This window comes from Monocercomonoides exilis (genome assembly GCF_001643675.1).
Source record: "Monocercomonoides exilis strain PA203 chromosome Unknown scaffold54-601524, whole genome shotgun sequence".
Lineage (NCBI taxonomy): Eukaryota > Preaxostyla > Oxymonadida > Polymastigidae > Monocercomonoides > Monocercomonoides exilis.
The window spans coordinates 183,753-195,033 of NW_027150599.1; the positions used below are offsets into that span (position 1 = coordinate 183,753).

At 32.9% G+C, this 11,281-nt stretch overlaps 3 protein-coding genes across 3 annotated transcripts; 1 reads left to right on the top strand and 2 right to left on the bottom strand.

Annotated features, from left to right (window-relative positions):
- Positions 1 to 150: 150 nt before the first annotated feature.
- MONOS_9787 (uncharacterized protein) lies at positions 151 to 2,163 on the top strand. The gene is made up of 4 exons (XM_067880318.1): positions 151 to 223; positions 342 to 366; positions 456 to 955; positions 1,049 to 2,163. Exons 1-4 carry the CDS (start codon positions 209 to 211, stop codon positions 1,793 to 1,795), a joined length of 1,287 nt encoding a protein of 428 aa, XP_067720333.1. The 5' UTR covers positions 151 to 208; the 3' UTR covers positions 1,796 to 2,163.
- Positions 2,164 to 4,250: 2,087 nt separating this feature from the next.
- MONOS_9788 (uncharacterized protein) lies at positions 4,251 to 7,621 on the bottom strand (the record flags this gene model as incomplete). The annotated part of the gene is made up of 1 exon (XM_067880319.1): positions 4,251 to 7,621. One exon carries the CDS (start codon positions 7,619 to 7,621, stop codon positions 4,961 to 4,963), a length of 2,661 nt encoding a protein of 886 aa, XP_067720334.1. The 3' UTR covers positions 4,251 to 4,960.
- A 1,463-nt stretch (positions 7,622 to 9,084) lies between these two features.
- Positions 9,085 to 10,855, bottom strand: MONOS_9789 (uncharacterized protein; the record flags this gene model as incomplete). The annotated part of the gene is made up of 2 exons (XM_067880320.1): positions 9,085 to 9,098; positions 9,154 to 10,855. 2 exons carry the CDS (start codon positions 10,853 to 10,855, stop codon positions 9,085 to 9,087), a joined length of 1,716 nt encoding a protein of 571 aa, XP_067720335.1.
- Positions 10,856 to 11,281: the final 426 nt, after the last annotated feature.

Sequence of the window (11,281 nt, forward strand, 5' to 3'; positions counted from 1 at the left end):
TATTTCTGATTTTCGTATACTCATTTGTGTAAGCAGTCATTTTGATGAATAATTGCATTCTTTCAATGGACTTTCGTTTTCAGTATTTTATGCAGAATTCACTGGCTTTTCAATTATATTGATTTTCTTTCAAAAATTCTCTTTGAACCCATATTACAAGTCTTCCAGAACATCAACACAGATCCAAAGACGAATTGATCAACCATCAATGCAATTGGTAAAAGTGTGCATATTATCGAAAATGCTTTTCATGATTTCATTTTTGTTATTTGAAATTAACAATAAACAAATCGATGTTAAAACGATGAATTTTTCAAACTTTAAATCTCATTGTTTTGCAGACAACTTTGACAGAAAAGTTCACAAGTATTATTATATTTGTTTTTGCTTGTGATGAGTTTCTTTATCATCTAACATCGTTTTTGAACTGATTTTTTTTTAAATTTTTTTCATAGAACTTTTTGAGCAAATGAAACATTGCATGATCACCGAGAAAATTTTGAATTTGAAAGAGATGGACAGCCTAATTGAAGAAATGAACAAGGAAGAGTTGACTTCAATTCTTGAAGATAAGTATCTTGTTGGATTCTTCAAAAAGACAAAAGAAAAACCATTATATTTGGAATATTCTGCTTCATTGCTGTCACATTACTGTTTCCACATGCTTTTAAAAAATATACGGAAAAATGATTTTAGTACAGGAATTTGGAAAATCATGCTCATGAAGATGATAATTGATGAAGAGAAGAAAGAAGAAAACAATGAAAAATTATTAACTGATCTTTCTGAATGTTATTTATTTATCTGTGATGATGAGAGCTTTGAGTCAGAAGTTTCGCTTTCAACTTGCGTATCTTTATTGTTGAAATGTGTGTTATGCGAAGAGAAAAGGAGAAAAACGCAAAAAGAAGTGGAAAGAGCTTTGCTGGCTTTGAGTAACATTCCAAATAATCAGGTGAGCTAACAATTTTGAATTTATTTGAATTAGCAAAATATTATTTTCTCGTTTATCTTCATTATTTATATATTATTAAAAAAAAAAAAAAAGAATGTGATGAATGAGCAGTATCTGAATGAAATTAAAGAAATCATCAAGCAGCATCAACAGAATCACAACCTCACCCAGCTTTCCTATCAATCTGCTTGGAAAATATTGATTAATAGTTCACGTTTCACAGATACGATTGTTGCAAATGCTGAAGAATTTCATTTTGTGAAAGAAGCAACAATAGAGATGAAAGAACTTATCGAAAAAGTTGATTGGACAAAAAAGGAAAAAGAATTGGATGACAAAAAAGAAATATGCGTACTAAGAAGATGGTGTATCTCTCTGGAAAGCTATTTTCAGTACTGCCAACTTCAAGGCGCAGAAGGCTTGGAATTGTTTTCGTTAATAATAATCATGTGCAGAGTTACGAAAAACAAACATCGTGAAATATTTCAAGAGTGTCTTTATCTTTATGAAACGATAGCGCATTCGAAAGCAATTCAAATAGAAGATTTGGCGAGCTGTGGGGCTGTTGATTATGCTCTTGAAGAAATTCTTTGTTCAACGTTAGACATATGTGTATTTGCGAATATTCTGCGATTTTTTGACTGCCTTATAAAAAAATTGAATGGAAAAGAAAATGATGAAAAACTGATTTGGAAGAAGAGTAAAAGGGAGAAAATGGAAAAGCTTGAGGAAGAAGGATTTGAAGACACAGCCATAAGCGTCTATTTGGAACTGTTTTATGACTGGTACGAGAGTTATTCATTGAGAAATATGTTCAACATTTTTGGTATTGTTGGATGAAAAAGTTAATATTGAATATTTGGAAATTTTGTTTTATCGAAATAATGTCAAACATTTTGAGATGTTGATTGAAATCTTTCATTTGTTGATTTGACAATTCTGATTTCAGTTCTTTTTTTTTTTTTCTTTTCCTGAGATCCATCCTGAATGTTATGAAATTTGTAATTGAAAGTATTTTCAAAAATGGTTCAACAGCAACATCAGTTAAAATTCATTCAGTCTCAGTTTTTGAATTTTTTTTTTTCGTTTTCAATTTTGAAACTTTTTTTTAAAGAAATTTTTTGTTTTGGGGTTGAGATATGTCTTTATTCAAAATCAACACATTCATCATAAAAAAATTCACTTGCAAAATCAAGACTGAAAAATGTTGACAATCGATGAAAAAAATATCTCTGAAGTTTTGCAGAAGCAAAGCTTGTAATAATGTCTTCAAATCCATCTTCCTCCAGTCTTTTGAATAATTCTCTCTTTGTTGCCTTCAGTTCGACAGAATTGAATTTTTTGAATTTAATACCCAGTTTGCATGAGATAACTTCAAAAAAATGTAAGCAGTTCATGCGAAGTTTCTCATTGAACGTGTGCTCGTAAATCTCCTCCAAAGCAACATCAAGAACTCCTCCAAGCATTCGCTCAGCCACGCTCACAGAATTAAAGTTTGCCATTGCATCAAAAATATTAACGCAGGAACTGATAATTCTTTTCATCCCTTTTTTGCTGCTCTGCATAGTCTAACGAGGCAAGCGATAAGTTGTGAATTTTCTTCTTTTTTGTTCACGCAGCAATTCGAAAAAAACGCATCAAGAAAACTGAGCCATCTCATTATTATCCAAACCTCTTTTATTGTTCCGAGTTATTTTGCATTTTTATTCCAATTAACCTTTCGTATCAACTTCTCCAATTCTTTTCTTGCTTCATTCTTAAAATTCAATTCATTGACGATAATATCTTTCAAACTTCTGCCATATCTTAACCTATCCACAAGAATAGTCCAAACAGACTGATAAGCAAGTTGAGTTAGATAATGATGCATCTGTTGATATCGAATGATTTCTATTCTCTCTTCCAAGCATTGTTTTTTTTCAAAAAGCTGAAAAAGAAAGGAAGGAAAATTTCAATCAACGAAAAAGAAAAAAGAGAATTCAAACAACAAATGAGTTCATGCCACTCAAAGCCAACAAAGCCATTTCCACATCTTATTGCATCTCTTCGCTTTTGTCCCTGTTCAAAGCAACGTTCAAAAGATGAGATACACACACTGTCAGAATCTTGTTTATTTTGCCAACTTTTAGCAAAAGAAAGAATTCACAAAGTTCAATCAGCTTCTTTTCGTCTTTTTCTTTCTTTTTCATGTCTTCATCAATGATCATCTCCTCAAATCTTTCGTAAAACGAAGATTCTTCAACTCCATAAATCTGCGAGAATTTCAATACCTTGTTATATCCAAAGTGTTTCAACAGCACGAGTGAGTCATTCATCAAAAGCTTCTTTTCTTCAATCATTTTGTGCATATTGTCAAAATCTTTGATTGTTAAAAGATATTCCAAATCAATTTCATCTATTTCATTAAGCATTCAAGCCAATTCTTGAACCTTCTTTATTTTTTTTTTTTTGTTCTGCTTTTTTAAAGAATTTCATCAAAAAAATATTTTTCTCAATTATTTTTTTTTTAAAATAAGAAAACTCATATTGAAAAACGAAAAACTGCAATTATAATAATAAATGAATACCAAAGAATCTTTCGACTAATGAATCTGTTGCATAATTGTTATGGTTTACAGTCCATATTTAACCATTTTGGTTTCATTGTTAAAAATTGAATTGTCAAGTGGAAATTCATAACATCAAAACACGTTCAAGTGTACGCAAACTTTTTTATGCTTTCCTCCCATCTGCGTGCAAATCGAGCTCAAATGAAAATAGTTTTAAAATTCTTTCCTTTTGAACTTTCAAAATGGGAATGCTTTAGATCTAATTCTAGAATATGGAACGGAATTCTTTCATAATGAAAAATTCAATGATTTGTTCCAGACTTTTTTTGCAATCGCATAATTACAAAACTAATATTGGAGTGCAATTTTGAATATTGAAATATTAAAAAGTTGAAAAAATCTTTGAAAGAATTGTGTGGAACAAAATTCATAAAGCAAAAAATTTCTTCTCAAATGAAGTTATCTGATTCCTTCATTTAAATGTCATTTATTGGTAAATAAGAGAAAGAAAGTTTATGAAAATGGTGAAAATATCTGCTATTGAATGAATCTGAGAAGAATTGAGCTCAAAGAATCTTATGCTGTCTTCGAAATGAACACAAAATGCAGAAAAATGCTGAATATAGTTTTGCTGTTCAAAGAGGGATTTTAAGAAGAGATTGAAAAACAATGCTCTTAGCTAACAGTTTTTATGATTCGAAGATTTAACAATTTAAGAAAGAACGGCCAAGAGAAAAATGAGTTGTTAAAGAAAAAATTCTATTGTATGAAATGATAAAATAGAAAAAATTACCAAAAAAAATTTTCAAAATGAAAAATAATTGGATGGCATTTCGTGATAAAAATATGATAATGTTCAAAAAGAAGAATAGATTTGGTTCATTCATTTATTGTGGAGAACTAAATTGCAATGGAACAAACAAATGAATAATTATGATAAATCATTTTAAATTGCAAATAAAAATTACAAATAATTCACTTAATTGACAAAAAACGAGTCTTATAAAAGTTGAACTTGATTTAAAAACAATTCATTCTCATTCATTTTTAACAAAATAATTCAAAAAATAAAATAAAATAAAATAAAATAAAATAAAATAAAATAAAATAAAATAAAATAAAATAAAATAAAATAAAATAAAATAAAATAAAATAAAATAAAATAAAATAAAATAAAATAAAATAAAATAAAATAAAATAAAATAAAATAAAATAAAATAAAATAAAATAAAATAAAATAAAATAAAATAAAATAAAATTTAAATTTCTTTTAAGGTTAAATAGATATAACATTCAAAGATGGAACTTTCCATTGGGATAGCAGCACTTTAATCTTCTGAAGTGAATATTCAGCTTCGCATGTACAAAAATAATAGATATACATATAAAAAGAAATAGAAATAAAAGAACTTCAACATATTAATACATATTGATTTCATTAAAATATTGATTTTCATCAATCCTCAAGATAAGGCTCCTGTGAATCTGAAGGAATATCGATAAGCTTTGCGAGCGTGCCGTAGTCGTTAACAAAATTCAAATACCTTGGGTTTTCTCTCTTATTTGCAGTTATTTCAGAAAAGTCTGAATTAATCGAATTTAAAAGGTTTTCATTTTCATTGTATTCTGCAATCCGTCTTTTTTCCTTCCACTTTTTGCGCACAAAAAGCAACAGGATAATAAATCCGATTCCAACAGTTGGAATAACAGTGGATACAACAATAATCATCACTGTTGATGCGTTGTCAGCTCTGCCCAGATCCTTTCCATCACTCACACGCAGAGGATAAGTTTCCTGCTCTTTCATCAACGACCGATCATCAAAAAACTTCAAAACTGCAAACACTTCAGCCCCATTTGAACGTTCCACAACGTCCCGAGAGAAAAATGCAGATATTGCATTTTCGCTGCTGCTGCTCAAATTTTCCGTCACTGCAATTTCTGTTAGCTCAGTGAGCACTTTCCCTCCACTTGTTTTATTTGCCAAAATACGCATCATCAAATAACAGTTGAAAAGATACTTCCCTGTCAGCTGAACTTCGCATCCTTCTCCAACAATCATCTTTGAAACATTTTCAGGAAGAGGTGTAAACAGACAAGACATCAGATCATTAGGAAACCCAGTAAGCGAGCAATTGTTGTTTTCAATCCAAAAGTTATCAGGTAATTCTTCGTAAGTTTCTTCAAAGATTCTTCTTTTTTCGCTTTTGGCAGAATGCTTAGAATAGATCGAGCTTCCAGCATCATTAACAAGTTCAATAACACCTTTTCCTTCTTTCTTTGTTTCATCGCTTCTGCATATGATGTTGTGAGCAACACTCGGAAATCCATCTAATTCAATAGAATTCCCTTTCATTGATGCAACGTCAATCGATAAATAGCTGTTTTTGGAGTCAATGGCACCAACAAGCTTTGTTCTGAATGTTGTATTTTGCATATCCACCGAGGAATTAACAAAACTCACAAAGGAGCTGTCCCACATACAGATAGCATTTTCTGTATTTTTCTGTTTATCGTTTGCCGAAGATGCCAAATCTACATAAAAAAAGCAGCAATCCTGAATGTGAACAGCGCTGCATCCACTCGCTGCCAAAAAGAAACCCTTTCCTGCTGAACGAGAACTGAGGGAGATGTTAGTTCTAATCAACTGCAGAGAAATATTAACTGGAATTGAAGAGTTTCTAATGCACGTTGAAATGCGAGAAGGCAAAGAAGAGAGAGAAATATTATGTTGAAATGAAGGAATATCTGAAGGAATAGAAGAAAGTGAAGAAGAAGAAGAAGAATGTTCGAATGTATGCTGATTTTCATTATTTTCAATGAAATTTTGTTCCTTAATTGAAAACACGATCAAAGATTTCTGATCGCTCACCTTAATTTCCTTGAAGCAGCAATCTTTCAGCTCAACTCTCACTTTGCTTTTTTCGTCAATCCCTGAGCAGTCAATGAAAAATGAGCCTCTATAAAACAGGACCTTGCTCAGGCTCAATAAGACGCATAGAAGAGTTCCTGTTTCAATTTTGAGAAAAGTTGGACTGGTTGTCTCCTGTTTCGCAGAGGAGATTGCACATCTTTCTATTTCAAATGCACTTTCATCGTTGATTAAAAAGAGACAGCTCACGGGCAAGTCAGCATTGATCTTCACATTCGTGTTATTCATTTTGCAATTTCCTTTAATCGCTACATGGTAATCTGTTGTTCTACTACCTTCCCTCAGCTTTGCTTGCTGCTTTATTCCCTCCTCTCTATTCACTTCATTCCAGATGCTTTCAAGCTTCAGTCCAGCACCTTCCGTATCACCTTCAATAATAATTGATATCCACGTAACAGAATTGATAAGATAAACTTCGCCAATAATGTGCAGAGAAGGCTGCTCTTCTTCTTTTTCAAGACTTCGAATACGTCTTTCGAAATATGAATTGTTTCCTGAGGAATCATGTGCTTCTTGTGTTGTCGATGGTGATGAAGAAAAAGTGGATAAATGCGTCATTGCATAATTCACTGTGCGGCATGGATCGTCTTTGCTTCCACAGAAAAAGATGTCCCAACCTCCTTTATCCTTTGAATATTCATCGTTCATACACCGCAAAGAAGTGCAAGATAAGCATGAAGCAGAGGAAGATAAAAGCTCACTTCTGAATTTCTTCGTCGAGTCTTCCATTCCGCTAACGTAAATGACAGAATTTCTGTATGTGATGAATTCCAGATAATCAACAACTTTGCCTTCTTTTTCGCTTTCTGCTCCGATAGAGTTTTTCTCGTTCCAAAGTGAATGGTTGAAATTTACGCCAAATTTCTGCGATTCTCCTTTATCTGAGATGCTCGGACATCTGATGAAGATGTCGCGCCCGATATTCGCCTTGTTCTGAAACAAAGCAACTTCCTGAAACACAAAAGGAAACGTCTGCGAATGAAATGCCAAATATACTGCTCCTCCTTTTGTTTGATCAAAATAAATATTCGTATCGAGACTGTTATGGCTGAATGTGCAGTTTGTAAAATAAAGCTCACAATTCTCTTCTTCTTCAGCAGCAGCTTCTGAAGAAACTATTCCTTCTTGATTTTTCTCGCTCCAATAAATACATCCTCCAAAAGGCTCATAATCCTCAGGGCACATAAACCAAGATAATGATGAGTTGTTTATTTCCAGCTTAAGCTTTGCGCTTTCCCTACTTCGAAGAAAACGTCCAACCAAATTATTCTCACCTGCACTTTTATAGTATTCTTCTGATTCAGTCAAGGAACGCATTTTGTTGCTCGAGAAATTCGATATCAAGATATTTTGAAGATGCTTCTCTTTCATCTTTTTCACCTCGCAGCACTTTATATTTGAAACAAAAATCACATCATGCCAAAACCTCAGGTTATCAAATGAAACGTCTTTCAACTTCAATGAATCAGCTTCAAATGCAAGGTCAAAAAAAGTTCCAGTGATCGAAGTATTTTCCCCTTTGATACTCAGGTTATTAAAAGATATTCCTCCTCCTTCAATGTTAAAGATCGTGTAATTAATAGACTGCTCTTTAATCATTGAAGAGAAAGAAATAATAACATCCTTCCATATTGAGAAACCTCTGATGAAAGTTATTGCGTTCTTTGTCCTACTTGTCATCGCTCGCAGTACAAAATTTATGCCAATAACTGTAACACTGTCACTTATTAATACAATATCCGTCCAGCTGTCGCTGTATTTAATGTTAACCTCAATTTTCCCCATCATCCCCGTTTCTCTTGACGAACAAATTTGAGCCTTCTCCAATGACACAGGAAGTGTTAGATACACAAGATCAATAATTATCAGCTTGCGAGGTTCACAAAGATGAGTCCAACCATACGTTAAAGAACGACAAGGTAATTCTTGTGTTCCACAGCGAGTGAAATCCGTTCCAAGCGAAGAAGAAACAAATATTGTGGAATGTTCGTAAGTTGTTAGCAATTCTGCAATGCTAATTCCAAACATATAATTTAAACTATCGAAGCAGCCAATTTCCATCCCGTCAATTTCTTTATCAACAAAGCTAAAAATCCCTTGAATGTTAATATCAAGAAGAGAATATGAATAAAATCTCATATCGCGATATTTTTCGGCAGAATTATTAAAAAATGATAATTGGTCCAAAATTAATGATGCTTCTTTCACTATGTTTATTGACAATGCGCCTCCGTTGTTTGTCGCTGAACATGACTGAAACGAGCTATTTGTAATTGCTAAGCATGTTCCTTCATATAATGAACAGCCAATAAATCCTCCACAGATTGAGTTAGTTGTTATTAAGTCTGCGGTAATATTTCGAATTGAAACAAAATTTCCTTGAAAAAATGCTCCATTAAATAAAATCGGAGAATTAATATTTGAACTGATATTTTTAAAAGCACAGTCAACTATCGTAAGATTCAGGATATTCCACACAAAAATTATTGATCGTATTTCATCAGTTGGTGCATCAGAAAAAGTTGTTTCAACAATTGTTAGATATGCAAAATTATCCAACATAAAGAAACAAAAATGTTCAGCTTGATTCGAGATTAATGGCTTTCCAGTTGAAACTAATTTCCTTTGAAGATCGAATGATTGTTCGCTTATGCTGGAACATCTAAAAATCACATGATCCACAATAATTGAAGAAGGTGTTAAATAATCAGCTGTACCTACAATACTTGAATATGGATATAATTTCATTTTTGGATAAATAACAGCCAGATTTCGCATTGTAAACGTGCTATCTCCAATATCTAAAACAGAAAAAATTTTTTCATCAAAATTCTGAATATCAATTTCAATCGCTCCTCCACCATTTCCATCAATCTCTAATTCCATCTCCTTTATAGAACAACTGCTTCTAACAAACGATTTTGCATTTGAATGAATAACGCATTTTAAATTTTCATTGGACGAAGAATGACTTAACACTTGGGAAAGCGTCTGGCACTGCTGATGTTCCGAAGAACCGCAAGCAACACTAAAAGGAGCAGTGGAATCCAATTCTATAATTCGTCGAGCAACTTCTAGTGACTTTGACAGAAAAAAAATTTCATCAGGTTTGCTCCGTTTCATCTGAACGACTGCTCCTTCTTTCAGCTCGGACGTTTTGCACAGAGAAAAGAGCTTGAGTCCATCATCATAATCAGCTTCACTCGCAACAAAAGCATCATGCCCATATTTATCTGCCGTATTTACAGCGAAATAGCTCATATATATGCAATAAAAATCTTGGTTTCGCAATCGTCTATCACAGCTCAAAAATACTGCATTTGCTACAACCACGTAAATTGCTCCTCCATAATTAGCCTTGCAGCCGGAAAAATCACACTCATAGATAAGAGCCCGTTCTTCAACATCCTTAAGATAAAGTCCGCCTCCGCTTCCTTGTGAATAACATCTCAAAAAGGTACATTGTATGAGCACTGGCTCGACTTCTTTGAAGAATTCGTCTGGATCGGAATTCCACTTTGTTTGCATTTTTAAGCAGTTGCCTTCAAATGGAAAGTTGTTTCTTTCACGAATTTGTGAGTAATTATTTTGATGCCATATTGTGTGATTTCCGCAAAAGTCAGTTTTTCTTTGAGGTATCTGTGATAATTTGCGCTCGAATACGACACATGCATCAGCATTCGAACTGCAATCGAAAAACAGGCATTTCCTGATTGCTGGAGAACGAATGCTGATCACATGAACAGCTCCAGCAGTTGTTTCAACATTTTTATTTTCATTTTCACCGTTTATATCTTGGAAAGAAGAGTTTTCTATGGTTACAGCCACATTTCCAGTCACAAAGATAGCTCCTCCTGATCCGATATAGCTTGCGCAATCTTGAAAATTACAATTTTTTACAGTAAGAGTTAAAACGGTCTGATCTTGTGTTCTTGCAAAGATGCATTGTCCAAATTCATCGCCTTTAATTCCCTTCCAAGTGCATGAGTCAAACGTAAATTCCTTATCAACTGAAGGATCTAGGACAACTCTTTCGAGTGTTTCATTTGAATAACGCTTGTTTACCCACCGCGTGCATGAAACGTGTGTTGAGTTAAAATCAATCAATGAATGAACGTCAAAAGAGATTGAAGGGATTAGCACGCCATCATACACTCCGTACACATGATTGAAAGCAGAATTTGAAATTGTTATAGAGCAAGAGTTCGGCTTTTGTTCTTGTATGCTCGCATTTTGCGTTGCACTGATATTGAAAAAAGCAGAATCATGAAACTCCAATGTTGAGTCAATTACAGATGAAGCAAAAAATGTGGTCGATATTAAAACAGATGAAAATGATGAAGATGACACAGTAACTAAAACAGAAGGATTCCAAATAGGAGAATCACTTTTCATGAATACAAACGAATTCATTTCCATGGAATCTATCTGTGATAAAAGTGAGATGTTTTTGAGCTGTAAAAGGCTTCCTGTTTTGGCAAATGAGCTGCCTAATTGTTGTTCTCTCGAAAAAACAATGCAACTAACAACAGAAACATTCGAAAAGCCATCTTGCAAAATCGTAGCATCATCGCAGCTTGAAATAATACACTCTTTTTGGATCAATATTGTCGAGTTTGCGATTCTCATTTTCGTTAGAAAACAGCTCATTTCGCAAAATACTAATTTAGTCCAATCTCCAATCAATTTACCTTCAGCAAGCGCACCATTGCATTTTATCTGACCCATATATAATTCAAATTTTCTGTTATCGCCTAAACCAATTGCCATAGCATATTTCTTAATGTTAAATCATATAAAACAAACTATCAATCCAAATATCCGATTCATATTCAACTTGAGTGC